Here is a 21,290-nt window from a genome sequence, read left to right on the forward strand (position 1 = left end):
TGATCACACATTCAGCTGGGGAGCAGCTCCTGCTTACCCAGCGGGCCTCCAGGGTTGGCCTCCGCCCCCTCGTTATGCATTAGTGAGTCCAGGGTTCGAGGGGACATGGGAAACAGGTCACTGGTGTTGCCAGAGTTGGTGCTGAGAAAGAAATAAAAAAGCAATGAGAGGGGGCACATGCACACACAAGTACACACACACACCACACACGCACATACAACACACACCACATGCACGCACAACACGCACCACACACACCACACACAAGTACACACGCACACACACACACACATACACCATAAGCACCACATGCATACACACACATCGCACAAACATACACCACACACACACACACACACACACGTATCGAGATCTGTAGCTGCATCTACTTTATCAACAAGCTCAGAATTATGGGGTTCACAGGTTTTAAGATTGCATACAGCTCGCAAAATGTCCCATACCATAGCCAGGTTTTAACATATTTAAAAGGTAATTTCAAGTGTTATCCAACTGTACAGAACACAAACACCATTCCCATGTTAGGAACTCGTTTTGATCAAATATTCAGATAGAACTTGAGAATTCAAAGCTTTGAAATAAAGCAAGTGCAGTAACATTTCTATAAATAAATCAGTGAACTGTGCTCCTTGATGCAGTAGATTCTACACATCCCATGCTTGTCAATGCATCTCATGACCACTGTGCAGAGGAACTGAAAGTGTTAGTGACCTGTGTGTTAGTGACAGGCCTGTGTGTTAGTGACCTGTGTGTTAGTGACAGGCCTGTGTGTTATTGACAGGCCTGTGTGTTAGTGATAGAACTGTGTGTTAGTGACAGGCCTGTGTGTTAGTGACAGAACTGCGTGTTAGTGACCTGTGTGTTAGTGACAGGCCTGTGTGTTAGTGACCTGTGTGTTAGTGACAGGCCTGTGTGTTAGTGCAGTAGGATTAAAAAGTCCTGGCCCTAACATTCAGCAGATAAGAGAGACAGTGGTGCACAATGCTAGCCAAAACGCACATGTTCACAATCAGCAATTATTTTCTAGTTCTCAAATATTAAAATACACAAATGCAGCTTAACTGCAATCTTTTTGAAAGAGTATAATTCACTCTCCTGATGACTTTTCTCGCTTTATCCAGACCGGTGGAAAGCAGAGAGGGTGACAGAGGGATTGGACCACAGTACATAAAGTGCCATCGACTTTAAATACACCCAGTGACATGGGGGGGTTCATACATGGGTTGTGAGTTGTCCCTATGGATTTTGCCACAAGTTCTCGTTCTTCAGTTCAGAACTTTAACCCAAATCTGTGTTTAATCCTCCAACAAAAATGTTACAGTCTTCAAGCCAATGATGAGACTGAGGGCTGAAAGCCCAAAGGCTCCCTTGGCTATGTCTCTGGCTCTGCGCTAGCCTGTGCTGATGCTACAAAGTTTGCTATAGAAAGTTAGCTATAGAAGGCTGACATTAACATAAAACAAGTAATTTGTTTTATCAAAAAAAGAGGGCCAAATATTCTTTCCGGGGGCCCTGAATTCCTAGCTACGCCCTTGCTTCAGAAACCCAATCAGGATGCACAAACATAAGCTAAAACTGTGTAGCCCAACCATTTCCACAGAGCCCCAGCAGGAGCAGGTTATATACACAGGCTATATGCACAAGTTATATGCACAGGATATAGACACAGGTTATATGCACAGTTTACACATACACAGAACAGAACATAATGCTGAGGGCCAGATGCAGGCAGAATGTATATGTGAAGGTCATGGGAGTCTGTGTTAAAGGTTAGAGAAATGCAAAGGTCACAGAGGTGTGGCTGCCCCTGGTTTAAGGTCGACGCTGAGTCAGTGAGTAGGAAAGGTAGAGATTACAGGGGCAGGACCAGGGGGCAGAGTCACCAGCCCACTCAAGTGCCCATCTCGCACAAGCTCCGCCCTCACTCTCATCACCATTCTCCATGCCATGCCCCACCCCCTGCCCTACCCAGGGAATCCGCCCAACATCTCGCTGTCCGGCAAGTCCATGAACATGGAGGGACACCTACGGAGACAGGTCAGTTTCTCACTCAGGGCTCCACCCAGGCCCGGGTCAACTCCAGCTCAATCTGCTCACTTCACATCCAGGCCCAGGTCAAGTCCAGCTCAATCTGCTCACTTCACACCCAGGCCCAGGTCAAGTCCAGCTCAACCTGCTCACTTCTCACCCAGGCCCAGGTCAAGTCCAGCTCACTTCACACCCAGGCCCAGGTCAAGTCTAGCTCAATCTGCTCACTTCACACTTCTGGAACTGGCTGATGGAACTGCCCCATCCCTGGCTTCCTCACATGAAACCACTGGGCCAAAATTCACAGCAAGGAAAAATGTATCCAAGTGTACAAACTGTGGCATGTGTGAGGCGACAGAAAAGGAAGTGAGCAACACTACCGTGTTCCAATATTGCTTCTCTGGCTCCTGGTGCCAATTTTACATTACATATAAATAACCCTTTCAAATACCAATCAATATTCACGTTTGAGTGATAAAAAACCCAACAGCTAACTGCCAAAAAGCTTCTGGTCCAAAATGATGAGAAACTAGGCAGAACTAGCAGGTTAATGCGCTTTATGGAGTTTCAGCATCTCATGGAAACTAAAACCAGGTGGGAACAAAAGGATTCTATAGAGAAATTAATCACTGAAGTCATTTCTAGGTTTATTTCTATTTCTAAACCAGCAATGATCTCTCAGATTCCATGGTGATAAAAAAATGGTAGCTTTTAAAAAGCAGTGCCACAAATGTGGATTTTCTAAAGTCATATTAGGGATATGTCCAAAAGATACTTACGGGGTAACGCAGATGAACTTAGTCTTCAAATATGGGACTGTGGCTGTAGGAAAATGTGGAACAGAAATTTGAATGGTTAGAACAGCAGAATAACTGCCAAGTTTCACAAAGACAACAAAGACTCCTCACCGCACTTACAGTAGTTTAATCCGTATGTTCTTACTTAAGTTACATTACATTACAGGCATTTAGCAGATGCTTTTATCCAGAGCGACTTACATTGTATCCAATTATACAGCTGGATATATGCTGGAGCAATGCAGGTTAAGTACCTTGCTCAAGTATACAACGTCCTACCGGGGAATCAAACCTGCGACCTTTAGGTTACAAGACCAACTCCTTAGCCATTATACTACACTGCCACCAAGTTCACTGGAGCTGCAATCTAAACCAGGTGTAGGTTGATTCATTTTCATACATTATGAATCAAACCTTTTTAAAAAATCTGCTGCATTTGACAAAATTGGTTTTCTGATTTGTCATGCAATACAATACCAAGTATATCATGTACAAGGACTTTTCGAATGAACTAGTAATGGCAAAGCAATGGCAAGCAGCTAGTATGGATTTCCACACAATACGACTGTTGAGAGTCGTATTTAACTTCTCAGGCATAGGCTTGCTGTAATCCAGTGGTTCCCAAACGTTTTTGGTCGGGCCGATATCATATAGCGAATATATATATTTCTACATGGCAGATATCAAGCTAGTGGTTTTGACCGTTCAGGAAAATCAACTACTACCTGGATCGGTGAGGTCGGGCTGTTCCATGGCTTCGGCCCGGCAGTACTTGCCGAAGGCCTCCTCTTTGGGGATCTCAGGGTAGAGGTAGACCAGTGGAGACACCAGGATGTTGGTGGCATCCATGATCTTGTAGCCCATGATGATCTCCGCAAAGGACATGCTGTTCAGCTGCTGCTTGGTGTATGGCTCCACCGACTGGATCTGGGTCTTACCTGTGTGTGTGCACGCATGTGTGCAAGAGAGAGTGTGTGACAGAGTGTGTGTATGGTGTGTGTGAGAGAAAAAAGAGAGAAATTAAGATAAAGCAACAACATCTGGTGACCTGCAGGAGGGGCCAGAGAGACAGGCGTGGCGGTGCAGGTGGGCTGAGGGGGTGGTATAGGTGAGCTGTGGGGGTAGTGGGGGTGAGCTGAGGGGGTGGTGAGGGTGAGCTGAGGGGATGGTGTAGGTGAGCTGAGAGGGTGGTGTAAGTGGGCTAAGGGGGTGGTGTGGGTGAGCTGCAGGGGTGGTGTGTGTGGGTGTGAGGGGGTGGGTGTGAGGGGGCTGAGGGGGTGGTGTAGGAGGGCTGAGAGGGTGGGTGTAGGTGAGCTGAGAGGGTGGTGTGGGTGGTGTAGGTGGGCTGAGGGGGTGGTGTGGGTGAGCTGAGAGGGTGGTGTAGGTGAGCTGCAGGGGTGGTGTGGGTGGTGTAGGTGGGCTGAGGGGGTGGTGTGGGTGAGCTGAGAGGGTGGTGTAGGTGAGCTGAGAGGGTGGGTGTAGGTGAGCTGTGGGGGTGGTGTAGGTGGGCTGAGGGGGTGGTGTAGGAGGGCTGAGAGTGTGGGTGTAGGTGAGCTGAGAGGGTGGTGTAGGTCAGCAGCAGGGGTGGTGTAGGTGAGCTGAGAAGGTGGTGTAGGTGAGCTGCAGGGGTGGTGTATATGGGCTGAGAGGGTGGTGTGGGTGATGTAGGTGAGGGGGCCGTACCGCTGATGTCCTTCTCCACCCAGGTGAAGGTGATCCCTCCCTCTTTGCTGCTCTCGCTGAAGCGCAGCAGGAAGGTCCCAGGGGGCTTGGGGCTCAGGATGGCCCTCTCGCGCTCCTTACTGATGAACCCCATTATGTATCTGCAGACAGAACATTACATTACATTACATTACAGGCATTTAGCAGAAGCTCTTATCCAGAGCGACTTACACAACTTTTACATAGCATTTTACATTGTACCCATTTATACAGCTGGATATATACACTGAAGCAATTCAGGTTAAGTACCTTGCTCAAGGGTACAACGGCAGTGTCCTACCCAGGAATCGAACCTATGACCTTTCGGTTACAAGCCCAGTTCCTTACCCACTGTGCTACACTGCCACCACCAGAAGAAGAGGGGCACATGATCTACCACATATGACACAAATCAGGGGGGACCCTAAACCTGACCCTGGAGGGCCAATGGTTCTGCTGGGGTCTCCAACCCTGGTCCTGATGGGCCACGAGATCTGCTGGGTGTCCCTATTCTACTACATACAGCATATTCTCCACTGACCTTCACATCAGCCAAATCAGGCATGGTATGGCCTTAAATGCACTGCACTTGTTACAGTATAATTACAGTCATTTGTACATAAGTAAATAATCCAGGCTATATTTCCATAGAATGTAGAAGATGTATTTACTCATTCTGCAGGTCATTTGGTGACCCCTGTCCAATAGAATCCACCGCATAGCACTATGTGACCCCTGTGACCCCTGTGCCCCCTCACCCTTCATTCCAAAGTGCCAGGATATACTTCTTCACCAAGTCAATGATGTTGTCCAGCCACACCCAGAAGGAGAAGCCTTTCCCTGCCATGTTTTCCTGGATTGAGGAAAAGGAGAAGTCCGGGGAATTCCAGGGGAATGAGGGGAATTCCAAAAATCATTAATATACTGGGCCCTGCCTTAAGGATTCATTTCTGAAGGGTCACATATAATACTTTAGTTCACAACCAAAGAAATGCACAAAGTCCCACCACAAACAATTATGTCACACCTCCCTCCCTTTCCCCCCATTGTAGTGAAAGGATTAGTACAGCTGAAACTAACACTAAGACTCCAAACCTCATAACCAAAGTTATGTCCTAAATACTGACTGATGAAATATAGAAAATGGATTTGTTGCCATTACACCATATTCTCCAAATCAAAAGATACCTCCATTCATTTCAATGATGAGAAGAGGTGCAGTTGTATCCCAATTACCATTACTTCAAAAGGGCTTTTGCAAATATAAATAAGGAATTTGCTTTTGACAAATTATAAATATAACAGGTCACAGCATTTAATAGGAGGGCAAGATAGAACATACCAAATTATGAGGTTTAGGGGGAGATTCCATTTAAACTCAAATATGAGCAGTATTAAAAGAATAGGCACTCAAGGCCATGGATGTCTCTGTCAGCAGTACATACCTTGCAGAACTTGGCCCAGGTGATCTGGCATCCAGAGTAGTTGACACACGGTCCTGCAGAAACAGGGATGTAATGATAGAGATGTCAAATGTTCTGTCCGCAATGTAATCACAATGGGCGTTCCACACAAACATAAAACAAATATGGACTATAACACCTTTGAAAAGAAAGTTAAAAAGTGCTTCAAGACAATAAAAAAAATTGCAAAAAAATGCTCATTTGACTGTTTATGAGCATTTGTAACTGGACTTAACGCTTCACCGAAATCAATGGGGTAATTACAAAAAATATAACCACGGTGAAGGAATTATAACACATTTTATTACAAGACAAAACTTACTCTGAAATGTTTTAGATTATTGTCTGGTTATTTATTCATAAGTTCATCATATATTTAGGTGTCCTACAAACGTTACAGCTGCCAGTGTTCTGAGGGACTTTTCAGAAGCAACATAGCACAAAAAAAAGGCACTCACTATCTTATTCAAAATAACCCCAGAAGGGATTTTGTAGTGGTGAAATGAAATGCAATTTAGATAGTGGCCAACCACTGTCTTGACATCATCCAGATTATTAAATTTGTTCAAGTTATGCCAGTAAAGAGGCGCTATAAAATGTTTTCTGACATGGCTAAACAGCCAAACCTAGTTTGAACAACAATATTTTACATGTTCACCCTCGCCAGGATCTTATCTACAGTGTGGTATAAAGCATTTCGGTTTTAAGAATGGGTGTTTTTTAAATTATGGTGAAAAGGAGACGTGCCCCACCTTCTGGATTCCAAATTCCCAGCTGCTAGAATAGTATGCCACAGCCAGCAACCTGTTGCCAGTGTACATGTTTTCCGGTGGCTAAGTCACTGGGAAACCAAGTTTGAAGAACGATATTATGGAGGGGCTATGGTTCGGTCACTGTCAGTTCAGTTGGTTTATTAGTTTGTTAGTTCGTTCTTACTCTGCAGTATTATGTGACTAACCCATGTGACTATCCTACGGTCCATCACACATCCAATGCATCCCATAGGTATTTGCATCCCATAGGTCTTTGCGATTACCTCCGTCTTCTCACTTCGGTCAAATTAATGCCGGTTTAAACCAGTGAAGCGGTGGGATTATGAACATACATTGAACTTGATCATTTGTTGTAGTTATATCTAAAAGCACATTTGAATTATTTAATACACTGGCATAACGTATTTAATGTCTTTAAGCCTCAGTGAGTTTTCCCTGATCTAGCCAGCTAACTTGCTCATAAACACGTTACTTTCCAATAGAACAACCTAACCTAGCCTTAACTTGGTTATCCAGCAAACATACAGAAACATCACATGATAATCTGGTGACAATTTTAAAAAGGATCTGACCTAGTGGCTAGTTATGTAGTTAGTGGAACGTAAAACTAATTTTGTTTTCCCTTAGATAAAGGTTCAGGACAATTCCAGCTACAATGACAATCTGTTTGCGTTGGGTCTCTCAGCTGGAAATAAATATGGAAATACATGAATCAAGAAATAAATATGAAAAGATATACGTACAGAAATAAATTAATCAAGAATAATTATAATTTTTGAAAGATTCCTCTTGTTTATTTCAGTGTTTCAGTGAGCAGCGTTTTTCACAGCCGTACTGGCATACCTTCGGCTATTGTCAGGTTTATCTTGTTGCTACAATGGAATACAATTTTTTAGTGGTAAAAGAATGTTTTCATGTATGTCCAGATAGAAACTGTCCAGTGTGTCATGCATGGGCGGTGTAGTTGCAGATGAGACTGCAGGGAGGGGGTGCTTGGTAAATGCACGACCAGAGCGACAATGGAAACTCTGTCTTCGGCATAGTTGTCCTGAATCGTCTACTATAACACACAGTTTGTGTTTTCAACTCATAATTTGGTTGCAGGAGCACTGAATGTCTGAGTTGAGCAATCTCAGGACACCGGCGTCATGGGCGCTAGGTGTTTATGCCAACAAGTTTAAATTCCACTGTGGAGTTTTAGAATTCTGCCATATTCTGCAATCATTTAAAAATATGTTAAAGAAGCCTTAAATCACCTTATCCAATATGGCACAACTTTAACTTGTTACAAGCTAGCCGGTGTTTGAAATAAACGGGAGCACTGGAAAGGACCATTCAAAAATATTTCTGGCCCACTTGCAAATGCAAAAAAATATGAAAACAACACATCAGCAAAGAATTCACTCATTATTTTATTTTTTGGTTTGCCGGACTTTTAATTGTATTCATCTTTAATTGTATTCATACCACCATCGTTAGGCATTAAGCAATTCCCCCCATTAAAGTCCACCATCCAAATGAACATGGAGGTTACGGTATTGTATCATTGTATCTTGTCTACAGTGTGGTATGAAGCATTTGAGTTTTATGAATGGGTTTCTTTTTTATTCCGGTGGCTAGGCGGTGGGGTTTTTAATTCTGGTGGCTAGGCGGTGGTGCTTTTAATTCCGGTGGCTAGGCGGTGGGGTTTTTAATTCCGGTGGCTAGGCGGTGGGGTTTTTAATTCCGGAGGCTAGGCGGTGGGGTTTTTAAATCCGGTGGCTAGACGGTGGGGTTTTTAATTCCGGAGGGTAGACGGTGGGGTTTTTAATTCCGGTGGCTAGGCGGCGGTTTTTTCATATTCTAGGCCCGTCCTCACCCAGCAGTTTCTCGGCCAGTGTGGTCAGCTGGTCGATGGTCAGGCCTCTCTTGGTGGTGGAGGAGAACTGCCAGCTCAGCACCTCAGCCACCTGGTCCCAGGTGCCGACCGGAGGCTTGGTGAAGAAGTTCACATTCTGGGGGGAGAAATGGCTCCCTTTACCACACACACCAAACAGCACTTACAGCTCCACCCAGACCTTCAGCTATGCAGAAATACATCCCAAAACCCAAACCAAAAATACACAGCAGCAGACTGCGAATAGTGATTGGGGGATGAGGATTAATGCCATTTTGCTAAATTATTTGATTAATTCAAACAAGCCAACAATGGCCAGTTAACTGTAGTTCCATTCATTAAGGTGTTCGTCAAACCTTTGTCTCCCATCATTGGAGTGGAGTACAGTGGATACACCAGGGGGCGCCGTGTTACCTTGGGGTGATTGGTGAGCATGTTGTACCACAGGATGGAGGCCCAGGCATTGGGCATCTGACAAATGTTAGAGATCACAACCACTGGCAGGGAGTGAGTCTAAAACAAGACAGACAATGGCGCAGACAGACAGGTAGACAGACACAGACAGCACATACACAGGCATTAGCAGTCGTACCTGTCCCACCAACATTTGACACTGCAAGTAGCAGAACAGAAACTGGAACAAAATATATTTTCCTAATATAATTTACAACTTACATGCCTACATCACAATACACCTCATGCATATATGCTACTCATCCCTCTTCCTGGAAAGTCACAAAACTACAAGACCTTCACAGATCAACACTATAAAACATCGATCATGTCAAGACAATTACAGGTTGTCAGGTGACCAAACATGCAGATGCCAGACCTGGCCAAGCCTCAATCACTCGAGGGGTGTTCTGTTTAAAGATTTATAACTCTAGATGTGAGGATCACAGATAGTTGGAAAATAGCTTCAAGACATCTGTACTATTAATAAAATGAAAAAAATGCAATTATCTTGGCGAAAAATGCAAAAATGAAGTTCTCCTTTAGTTTGAAATAAAATGCTGAGAGATCACATAGGCAAAAGTAGACATGTCCTGGATCATTCACTCTTTGACCATAAGTGTGCAAAATCTGAGAGTGATATGCGGAACAACTAAAGATCTATGAAGCAAAATGCATCCTGGTGTCCTTCAGTGTCTCCAAATCCACCCAAATTTGTCTAAATTGTGCATTGCCGCACATCAGGACATAATCACATATTTAACTATGAATCAACTGTTTTGACATTGACAGATATCTAGTCTTTTTCGATTATGGCCTTAGAGAGGGAATGTGGCCTGGTCTCCCCACCACAAGCATCAAAGCAGGGAGGTCATGGACAGGGCTTCAGATTTGGACATTAGGGACAATAGATCACAGAAAACCATCTGGTCTCCTTTGGAGGAGGTCGAAGACTTGGATTTGGACACATTAAAGGGTAATCTTACACAGAGTATAACAAATGATGATACCTGGGGGGGGGGGTCCTTTTTTACATGTATCTATTTGAGCATGAGGTGCGGTCATAATAGAGACTGTGCTTTCAGGCACTGCGGCAGTGGGCCCTCACCTCCAAGTCCATCTTGAGCCCCTGGTGGTAGACCTCTGTCTCAAAGGTGATGAGGTGGAGCTCCTCAGTCACAATGAGGGAAGCCTTGGGATGAATAGAGGTCAGAGGTCAGATGCAATCACTATGACAACTGGACCTTAATTGTCAACAACTGTTTCAATTGTAACCTGTTCTTTAAGTAACCTCAACTTCCTGCCCCCACCCCATACTCACATCACTGTTAGTCCTGCCCCCGTTCCCACATCTCTGCTCTCTCAGAGTCTGGGAGAAAACAAGAGCCATTAGGTTTAACACATGCGCACACACACACGAGCACACGCACGCACGCACGCAAACACACACACACACGCACACACGCACATGCATGCACATGCGCACACGCACGCACATAAGCACGCACACACACATAGGAGCTAAATAAATCCACACCAGCACAAATATAAACCACACTGAAAAAGCAGACTTTTTTATCTAAATGTTCAAACAGAGGGCAACAGAAGACTTGCGTCATAATCTCCTTATGAAACTTCTACTGGTGTACAGTACAGTATATGACCTGAGGAAACCAGGAAGTGGCCCACAATTCCCTGCACTCACCAGGTGTTTGAACTCTGCAGACAGACTGCCATTATTGGACTCCTCCATGTTCATCACCTTGGTGTTGGTGCCTAGGATGTTAAACTTGCGGGACCTAGAACACCAGAGCACACAGGATCTCAGATGCCAAAATAACTCTTACTGGTGCTCATAAAATCTGTCATCCACACATGTTGCTATCTGTACGTCAAGCATGTGACCCCTTACCCTCGCAGGGCGGCCACATCCCCTGATTCCCTGTAAAAACAGAGGGCAGAGAGTGGTATCAGTGCAGCACTGGCACAAATCTCTCAACACTGGTACCCAATATTCACACCTACTGTATTTACACTTGACTAAAATTGCTTATAAGGCTAATACAGGAACACACATTAAAATACACAAGTGACAGGAATAACAATAATGGACACACATAACTGCCAGACAGCACTACAAACGGGCATTAAAAATGGTTTTCAGCAGCAGAGGCGAAGGATTCAGAACTCACTTATCAATACACACTTTGATCTTCAGCTGGTAATTCAGTTCAGGAAACTTCACCAGTAACCTGTGAACAGAAAGCAGCATTTTCATCAATCAAAGATACACACAGGAGAAAGCATTAAAGCAGGAAACAGGAAATGCGCACGGCTCAGTGAAACGTGCAGAAGACTCAGTCACAAGACTGCAACACAAGTTGGCTGTGTTTAGCTATTGTACCCATGACTTCACAAATCATTTAGTAAAAGTGGCTCAAGTGTGCTCAGGACTTTGTAAACAGCAAGTTAATTCCTGCCCATGAACTAGCAAAGCTTGTGCACGAGTTACTAAATTGTGCTCGACTGCACAAGTTATACACAACCTGGTACACATACAACCCAGAGAGGAGGTCTTATCTTCTTTAAACAGTTTGTTCTTCCCTTTGAAACTTCAGTTATGGATTGTGGTTGGTAATCTTTGTCTGTGAAACAGCAATTACATTACAATGCAGAATGTGGCCTCCCTTACACAGGTTAAATCTTTTGGGACAGATTTCACATTAAAAGAGAGAAAAAAACGTATCCTGTATTTTAAGTAACACAAATTAAACTCCAGATATTTTTGAAATCAGACAGTTAAAGTAATAATCTCGAAGATTTTCATAAAAATAAATGTCTGTTAAGTCACTATCTATCGCCGAATTAGGTAACATAATGGTGATTGAGCCTATTATTATATTCATTTATATTATTATTAATATAATAATTTATGATTAAAGAACTGGGTGTCTGTGGCGACATTCCCGGGAAAAAAATCACAAGCGGCGCATAGTTAGTGACTCGCTCGCAACAGGCTCGCTCTTCAACTCACTTGCGTGTGAGCGGTGTACTGTTTTTTCCGGTGTCTGCTAGCGTTACAATAACAGAGGAAGGCGGGGGGGGGGGGAGGTTTGGAACGCTAAAAAGTTTTTGTGTAACATGAGAGGTCATATTATTTCTTGATGTAGATTTCGTATTACATTTGATGACAATGTAACGTTACTAAATTACATAGCCTAGCTATTTGCACAGTTAACGCTAGCTACCGGACCATGTCAAGAAAGGCAACATTAGTTTAGACAACGTTGCGCACAGTATCCATCTCTCATATCAGGTAACGTTGCGTTAGCTAGCTAGCTAATGTAATTAACACAATTTAATGTCAGCTAACAATTAGAAAAAACGCTAGCTAATGCTACCGACTGGTACCGACCTCGCAAAACGTCTCTCAAATGCAATGCTACCTTGTTGCGACGTAGCTAACTAAAGGTCAGTTCAGATCAATGATTCGCTACGAGACTGGATGCAACTTGCAAAATTCCAAGACGTCTGATTGTAAACGTTCTAACTGCACTTGGCGATTTGACAAGGTGGGTCTTTTGAGGCCCCAGGCAACAGCTTCAGCCGGGCGTGCAGATCCTTCCTGTACAACATCCGGAGATTCCGCCCCTTTCTCACCACCTACTCAACCCAGCTCCTGGTCCAAGCAATGGTACTATCCCGCCTGGACTACTGCAACTCTCTTCTGGTTGGCCTATTGGCATCTGCCATCAGACCCCTGCAACTCATTCAGAATGCTGCAGCTCGTCTGGTCTTCAACCTTCCCAGACACTCCCACGTCACTCCCCTGCTCACTACCCTCCACTGGCTGCCTGTTATGGCTCGCATCAAATTCAAAACATTGGTCCTAGCATACCAGGCAGCCAAGGGATCAGCCGCAGCATACCTCCACAATATCTTCAAACCCTACATGCCAGCCAGACCCCTCTGTTCCGCTACCTCAGGACGCCAGGCACCTCCCCCTCTTCGCACTTGCGCTTCCCGGTCACATCTCCTGTCTGTTTTGGCTCCACGATGGTGGAATGACTTTCCCGTGGAAGTCAGAACAGCTGAGACCCTGACCACCTTCAAACGACTGAAGACTCACCTCTTCAGGCAGCACCTCTCCCCATCCCTCCCTACCTCCCTGTAGTCTCTAATTGTCTTTGTAATCTTAGGGTTGTAGCTAGGTAAGCTGTTTATCTTAGTTGACTTAGTTATTGCACTTGTGCCTAATTAACTATTGCTTGTTTTATTTTCATAGACTGCTTAGTTGCGTTTTTGTTGTGTTAATCAGATTAACCTACATGGTCCAAGTTAAACTATGCGGTCGTTCCCTGCACTTGGAACTGAATTTCCCTCTAGGGTTTTCAACACAGTTGTTCCTGGTCTTGGTTATACACTTTGTTGTACGTCGCTCTGGATAAAAGCATCTGCCAAATGCCTGTAATGTAATGTACAGAAAATCATCCATGAACAGAAGCACAGGGATGCCTTTTCCCCAGAAAACACTGATTTTCAGACCCTAAGGTCTCTGGGACCACTATTATAATAACATACTCTCCTGTGATCAGCTGTCAGAGGTGTAAAGCTGTTGACGTGTCAAACGGAGACACACCCAAGTCCTGTCTCTGTTTGAGATACTTAGGGCCTGAAAAACCATCACTTCCTCATTATTAAGGTAAAATGAAGAACAATTATGAGTCTGAGCTAACATTCACGTGTGTAGGAAACACACAGGTAAGATGCAGAAGAGGTGGACAGGCGTTAGAAGGGACCGGTTTACCTGACTTTGGTGGTGAACTGCACTCCAGTTTTGATGACAAGAGGCCTGTCTGGGTGCATTGGCATGCACGGCTGGCGCTCCACCACGAATGCGCTGCAATACCAGGGCCAAACAGCAGGGAGAGCATTAAAGACTGCCACCACATCGCTCACAAGCAATCATTGAAAACACAGCTTTCTCTACCTTATTAAACCCATTAAGTGCTAAGAGGAACCACAAGAAGCAAGAACACAATAACAAGGATTAAAACCTTAACTGAAAACAGTGGGGTTATAAGCAGAGAATACACAAATATGCAAAAAAGGCATCTCATTTAGGGAGAGGGCTCAGTCAATATAGGAAACGAACTGATATTCAGTTCATGAATTGAGAACAGTCCTTTAAGAGTAAAAATATCAACAACAAAATTAATTTAAATTCCGTTTCAATGATTGACTGACATGAAACACACTGACCGCAGCTCTGATTGTGTTGCGGATTCGGGCCTCGAGAGTGAGGGCGCGCGCTTGCGAGGGTGAACTCTGATCGAGGTGCGGACTTGGCCCTCGAGGGTGAGGGCACGTGCTTGCGAGGGTGAGGGCGCACGCTTGCGAGGGTGAGGTCTGATCGAGGTGCGGACTTGGGCCTCGAGAGTGAGGGCACGCGCTTGCGAGGGTGAACTCTGATCGAGGTGCGGACTCGGGCCTCGAGGGTGAGGGCACGCGCTTGCGAGGGCGAACAGGCGGCCCCTACCTCTTCATGAGGTTCCTGAAGATGTCGACAATCTTCTCCTCCAGGGCGGGCCGGTGCTGGATGATGGGGTCCCCCTTGTAGGACACCTTCTGCTGCAGCTCCTCCAGCTTCTTTATCTGCTGGCGGGTCTGCAGCTGGGACTCCGCCAGGGACGTGATCCTGGGCGAGAGAACAGCAAACGCACTCAAATCTACCCCAACCTAACCCTAACCCTAACCCTAACCAACCGGGCCTTCCTCTGTGGGAGTACGTATGTTCTCCCTGTGTCTGCGTGGGTTTCCTCCCACAGTCCAAAGACATGCAGGTAGGCCAATTGGAGACTCTAAATTGCTCATAGGTATGAGTTTGTGAGTGAATGATGTGTGTGCTTTGTGATGAATTGATGACCCATCAAAGGTGTATTCCTGTCTCTCGCTCAATGTATGTTTGGATAGGCTCCAGTCCCTCCAGCGACTCTGACCAGGAATAAGATGGATGGATGGATGGACAAAGGCTGGTTTGCAGGTAGCACAGGCAAGTAGTCTGTATTCAGGAACATGTAGTTGTGTACTAGCTGACTGTTCCTAAAAGCTATGACGCTACAAACCTTAAGACTGGAAACCAACACTAAAAAGTCGGGGTCAATTCCATTTCTTCAATTCAGGACACAAATTGATGTTCAATTAATGAACTAGAAAATGTTAATAAGGTTTCTCAGAATTTTTCAACAAACTGAATTTCAACGAATATTCCCAGTTCAATATAAATTAATGTGGAATTGACCCAAAGCCTGCTACTTGCGCAGTTAAAAGTGTGCAATTTTATACTGTAGTTAGGGAGCACAGGTGTTGTGGCATGTCAGGCCTCCTGGCAGTGCAGGCCATGTTGGCAATAAAAGACAGGAGCCAAGGGTCAGGGTTTAAAGCACAGACATAAGGGGAACCAGGTCTCAAAGCAGTCAAGGTAGGGGTCAGAGGTTAATGATTCAGGGTGAGGGGTAAGGGGTTAGGGCACACACTTTGGGATACTAAGAGGTCCAGACAAATGTTGCAGTTAGTGGATAGGTGATACGGGTTAGGGATTAGGGATAAGGGCACCGAATTTGGGGTACCAGGTCTCTAGGCGGTCCAAGCAGATGTTGGGGGGTCCTCCAATGCAGGCAATCTGCTGCCTCCTCTTCCAGTCCGCCAGCTCCTCGTCCATCAGGTTCTTCTGCACAAAGTCCATAGCCGACAGCAGCCCCGCCATTTCAGTCACTATTTGCTGAAAGGAGAAGCTCAATTTTAGGGCTCATCCTGCTCCGTATTTCCCATGGTGTTTCCTCTCTAATTAGCAGTGCAGTGAACGAAGCCTCTCATGCCTGAGGGGTCAAACTGAGGAAAGAAGTGCAATGCAGAGACACAAACCCTCCCAATGAATATCCAGGGTGGAAATTCAGACAGACTATGAGACACAGGGAAGTGACTGCATAGTGAGAGGTGAGGTTGAATGCAAACCCATGAATGCAAACCCATGAACCCCCCCTTCAGAATGTGACCACGTCTAAGATGGCACATCCCTGCTATGCCTGTCGCAGCTGTGGCCAGCGCAGTTTCCTCACATCCCAGGAGACCTGACTGTCTAGGTTATAAGACTGCATCTATGGTAGCAAGTCACATGGGTGCTGTCACTTGAAAATTGCACCTGATGTGTCGGGTGGAAAAAACTGCCCCGACAACTGCCACTGTGCATAGCTGCAGTTTGCTTAGGACCTGATAGGGGGTGCTCTGTAAAGCCTACCCTTCGGAGCTGGTCCAGGGCTGTCAGCATTTGCTCCAGCTGAGACATCTTCTGCCTGGTGGCTGCAGCCTGGCTGTTCCCATTCAGGTCCTGAGACAGCTCTGCAATATAAGCCATGGTTAGGGAACTGGGACCGCAACTCACAGGGCTTACACACTACATGACCAAAAGTATGTGGACACACAAGCATCACACGCGCTTAACATCTCATTCCAAAACCACGGGCATTAATATGGAGTCAACCCTTTGCTGCTATAACAGCTTCCACTCTTCTGGGAAGGCTTTCCAGTAGATTTTGGGACATGGCTCTGGGGATTTGCTTCAATTCAGCCACAAGAGCATTACTGAGGTCAGACACTGATGTTCAGCGATAAGGCCAGGCTCGCAGTTGGCATTACAATTCATCCCAAAGGTGGGGATTTAAGTCAGGGCTCTGTGCAGGCTAATCAAGTTCTTCCCAACCAAACTCAGCAGACCACTTCTTTATGGACCTTGCTTTGTGCATGGGGGCATTATCATTCTGAAACAGGAAGGGCCTTCCCAAACTGTTGGCACAAAGTTGGAAGCACACAATTCTCTAGAATGTCATTGTATGCTGTTGCATTAAGATTTCCCTTCACTGGAACTAAGGGGCCTAGCCCAAATCATGAATAGCCCCAGACCATTATTCCGCCTCCACCAAACTGCATTCGGGCAGCTAGCGTTCTCCTGGCATTCACCAAACCCAGATTCGTACGGCAGACTGCCAGATAGTGAAGCGTGATTCATCACTCCAGAGAAAGCGTTTCCAGTGTCCAATGGCTGTGTGCAACACACCACTCCAGCCGACGATTGGCACAGTAGTGAGCGCTGAAACTGAGGACACACACGCTGCACACTTCAGCACTCGGCGGTCCCGTTCTGAGAGCTTGTGTGGCCTATCGGTTTGCAGCTGAGCTGTTGTTGCTCCTAGACATTTCCACTTCACAATAACAGCACTTGCAGTTGACCGGGGAAGCTCTAGCAGGGCAGATATTTGACAAATTGACTTGTTGGAAAGGTGGCATCCTATGACAGTGCCACATTGGAAGTCATTGAGCTCTTTAGTACGACCCATTCTACTGCTAATGTTTGTCTACGGAGATTTCATGGCTGTATGCTTGATTTTATGCACCTGTTAGCAATGGTTGTGGCTGAAGTATACGAACCCACTAATTAGAAGCGTTGTCCTCATACTTTTGGCCATGTATTGAATATGGAAATATAAAAATATTTAAAAGCTTTAAATTAAAATCCTAATTTACCAGAAATACTTAGCATAATTGTCGGATTTTACCAATTTTCCAGAGCTATATTAAATGAAAGTATTTCTGCAATCACAAATTTTATCCTGACATGAAAAGCATCTTCCATGAGGGTACAGCAGCTTTTCCTACCATTTTGAAGGGGAATCTCTCACTTAGTGGGAAAGCTTACACATGTTAAATCCCACTCATGCCTCGTCCAGGAGGACAGTTACATTTTTTACAGACCCATATTTTCCCTTATCAAAGGCAACAAAATCACACAACCTTTCCAACAGGATGTACAAAAGATGTATGTATTCTGGTCAAAGCTCACCTCCTTGGCTTTTTAGAGTCTTGTAATTGAAGTCGAAGTCATCCTGCAGGTTTTCCAGCATTTTCATCTTCTGTTCCATATCCTGCAGTAAAAACAAACAAAGCCATCGTTACCTTCAGTAAATGCCTGCCAGGGCTCCCCAAATGTAACAAGAGTGGTCTAACGGACAGGGACTCAGGCCAACTGTGCCAGGGAGTGCAGGCAGGAGGCAGAGCAGTGCTTTCTGCCCTTAGGACAGGGAGAGGTACGATCCATTTTTTATGTTCAGATCTGGATCTGAGAGAAAGTAATCCTAAAATGCCAAAACTGTGTTTTGTTGGATGTAACTAAATGTGCAATTAACCTTTAAAGGAACATGTACTTAGATGCCATATCCAGCCGCTCCTCTTTTACAGGTTTGGCCTTTTTGTAGCTCACCTGCACCCGCTTCCTGACGTCCTGCAGGTTGTGTTCCAGGATCTGCTGCTTTTCAGTCACCACAGTACCTGAGGGATGAGCAGCCTGTCCTTCCTGGAGAGGAGGACAGCCTTTAGACAAAAACATGACAAACACCTACAGGCACGAATCCCAAGTGCAGCCCCGTTTAGGGATTCCTCTCAAAAAACCATCTGTCGGGAAAACACCCTAATCTAGCACAAATCTACAACTGTCTAGCCCAGTCATCCTCACACTCGGCTAGCCCAAGCTTCATCATGACTACAGACAGGGCAGCAGGTTGGCAGCTCCTGACTGGCCGGATCAGGGTGGGTACCTGTGCGGCGCTGGTGGCGGTCTGCAGAAGCCGCTGCTCCTCCCACAGGCAGCGGGCCACGATGCGGGCGATCTCCATGGGCTTCTCCAGGAACTTGCTCTGCAGGTGCTGCTTGATGCGCCGCAGGTTGTGCTGGTACAGCACGTTGTTCTCCTGTAGGAAGCGGCTGTACTGCTGGTCCATCTCTCCCAGCAGGTTGTGGAACACCAGCGTTGCGTGAGACTCTTTGTTGGCAGCATAGGCCCTGTGTGCACATTTACATGCATTACATAGCAATACAATACACTACACACAATATGAACACACTACACTGAATAGGTCACATTTACATGCATTACATAGCAAGACAATACACTACACACAATATGAACACACCACACTGAATGGGCCACATTTCATGCATTCATTATAGCATAATATATTAACACATGATTCATATTCCGTATTAATACAGAAAGAACACACTGCATTAAATGCATTAACATTATTTATAATAATGGGATTGACAGAATAATGACAATACTTGCCATTTTCCTGACTAAATTAGTGCTCTGATTACCGACAGACTACATAGTATTTAACACTGTATCAAGCCTAGACTTGAAAATCCCCTGAGTTTCTGCCCCTGCTGCGTGACCTGGCAGGCTATTCCACATATTGACTACTCTCTGCTGAAAAAATTCTTCCTAATGTCTGTACGGAATTTACCTTCAGCTAATTTCCATTAATGTCCCTGTCGTTATACTAACAGAACTCAACCTGAACAATCTCTTGTAGTTCACTTTGTTGACCCCCTTTATCAATTTAAAAGCCTCAATCAAATTAACCGAGTCTCCTTTTACTAACCCTGACGAGTTTATGCATCTTAAGTCTTTCCTCATAGCTTTTATCTTTCATACCAGCAATCAGTTTAGTTGCTCTTCTTTGAACCTTTTCCAGAGCCTCTCCATCTTTCTTGTGGTATGGTCCCCAGAATCGCACACAATACTTTGTGGTCTAACAAATGTTTTGTATAAAATGAGTATAACTTCATTGGATTTATACTCAATACTTTTGGCTATATATCCCAGCATCCTATTGGCCTTTTTACTGTACAGCACAGTGCACAGTGAAAGGGTTTTATGAACCATACTCCCAAATCTTTTTCAAATTGAGCGCATTCCAATTTTGTTCCTCACTATTGGGCCTCCCAGTTTTGAAGTCGTACTTTATCAAATGGCTTTTGGAAATCTAAGTATATAATATCATAAGTCTTGTTATAATCAAAACACCTGGTAGCTTCTTCAAAGAATACCAAAAAATGACTTTGAAGAAACTAATTCACAATGACAAAAACAGCTACACAAAAGTCATATTCAGCTGAATACCAATCAGCAGTATGTGTCAGCTATTAAAAGGGGTCTGATAATCAGCACTTACAGTAGATACTTTTCCAAAACAACACAAGGCAACTGGCCCAAAGTTCCAAAGTGACCAAACAGCCAGTGCCTGAATTGCAAGGGCATCACTCACAGAAAATTCAAAAGTACTTAAGAGGAACAGTGTCGAAAAAGTTGGTAACATATAACCAACAACAAAAAGAACAGGGGTAGCAATCAATCATCACTGACAGGGACGGGTGGACACAACAGGATAGTTCCTAAACACCCCAGAACAACAGCCCTTAAAAATGAATACAGAACTGAAACAGCTCTGTGACCTAGTCACAACAAAAACTGTGAGCATCACAAAGCTGGAATTTATGGCAGGCTGGGCCACCATTTGGAAACCGCTCGTATCCGAGACTAAGGCATTCCCTGAACAGGCAACAGGGTCAGATGGCCTTCCCACAGCCACTGACATTATTTTTCATTTGTCTTTATACAGGAAATCAAACAGATTAGTGTGGACCCATCTCAATTTACAACTTTATAATTTCCTGCCCTGTAGATTGTAAATATTGATAAGCAGTCATAAAAAGTATAAAAGGTTTGTGTAGAAAAAGTTTGCACAAGCTGAAGTGAAAAACGAAAACAGATTTCCGACGCAGTTCATATCAGATTTAGCAAAGAAGATGATAACTAGATTAAAATAAATTCTAATGAAATGTATAAAAGCTCTGAAGGTACCAGTCCTGGCTCTCAATCCAGGGGGCGAGAAACTGGCGAAGCTCCATGGGAAAGCTCTCGCTGTACAGGTGATACAGCTGTTCCAGGTACCGAGGGTCCAGCTGCTGCAACTGGTTCCACTGGGACATACTGACCTCTGACAGTTGACTCCTGAATGTGCAGAGACTAGAGAAAAGAGAGAAGGAGGTCAGGACCAGTGTAATATAGTGGTCAGTTAACTGGCTTAGTAAATACTAAGGTCATAGGCTCACTCTGCAGGTGTAAACCTGCCATTGTACCCTTCAACGAAGTACTTACCTCAAATTACCTCAGTAAATAAACAGCTGTACAAATGCATTGTGTTTTAAAAAGTAAGCAATTTAGGTGCTTCTGGCTAAGATTCTGGTAAATGCACAGAAGTAAAGAGAACTGTGATAATCTATTTGA

At 44.8% G+C, this 21,290-nt stretch overlaps 1 protein-coding gene across 6 annotated transcripts in view; it reads right to left on the reverse strand.

Moving 5' to 3' along the window:
- The window catches only part of LOC135243788 (signal transducer and activator of transcription 3), a 40,751-nt gene that overhangs the window by 3,618 nt on the left and 15,843 nt on the right, over window positions 1-21,290 (reverse strand). For 3 of the 6 annotated variants that reach the window (XM_064315817.1, XM_064315816.1, XM_064315818.1), the window contains exons 2-23: window positions 20,865-21,029; window positions 18,757-19,000; window positions 18,423-18,515; window positions 18,006-18,087; window positions 16,407-16,507; window positions 15,739-15,890; window positions 14,649-14,807; window positions 13,917-14,009; window positions 11,302-11,361; window positions 11,022-11,051; window positions 10,815-10,908; window positions 10,431-10,478; window positions 10,218-10,301; window positions 9,071-9,169; window positions 8,639-8,774; window positions 5,990-6,042; window positions 5,303-5,397; window positions 4,527-4,666; window positions 3,566-3,781; window positions 2,826-2,868; window positions 1,987-2,043; window positions 38-141 (exon numbers count right to left, since the gene is read on the reverse strand). In XM_064315817.1, coding sequence (XP_064171887.1) covers window positions 38-141; window positions 1,987-2,043; window positions 2,826-2,868; window positions 3,566-3,781; window positions 4,527-4,666; window positions 5,303-5,397; window positions 5,990-6,042; window positions 8,639-8,774; window positions 9,071-9,169; window positions 10,218-10,301; window positions 10,431-10,478; window positions 10,815-10,908; window positions 11,022-11,051; window positions 11,302-11,361; window positions 13,917-14,009; window positions 14,649-14,807; window positions 15,739-15,890; window positions 16,407-16,507; window positions 18,006-18,087; window positions 18,423-18,515; window positions 18,757-19,000; window positions 20,865-20,992 — 2,311 coding nt within the window. In that variant the 5' untranslated portion in view covers window positions 20,993-21,029. The remainder of the gene's footprint in view (window positions 1-37; window positions 142-1,986; window positions 2,044-2,825; window positions 2,869-3,565; window positions 3,782-4,526; window positions 4,667-5,302; window positions 5,398-5,989; window positions 6,043-8,638; window positions 8,775-9,070; window positions 9,170-10,217; window positions 10,302-10,430; window positions 10,479-10,814; window positions 10,909-11,021; window positions 11,052-11,301; window positions 11,362-13,916; window positions 14,010-14,648; window positions 14,808-15,738; window positions 15,891-16,406; window positions 16,508-18,005; window positions 18,088-18,422; window positions 18,516-18,756; window positions 19,001-20,864; window positions 21,030-21,290) is intronic. The other 3 variants (XM_064315819.1, XM_064315821.1, XM_064315820.1) reach the window with 3 other exon arrangements.

This window comes from Anguilla rostrata, chromosome 17, assembly GCF_018555375.3.
Source record: "Anguilla rostrata isolate EN2019 chromosome 17, ASM1855537v3, whole genome shotgun sequence".
Lineage (NCBI taxonomy): Eukaryota > Metazoa > Chordata > Actinopteri > Anguilliformes > Anguillidae > Anguilla > Anguilla rostrata.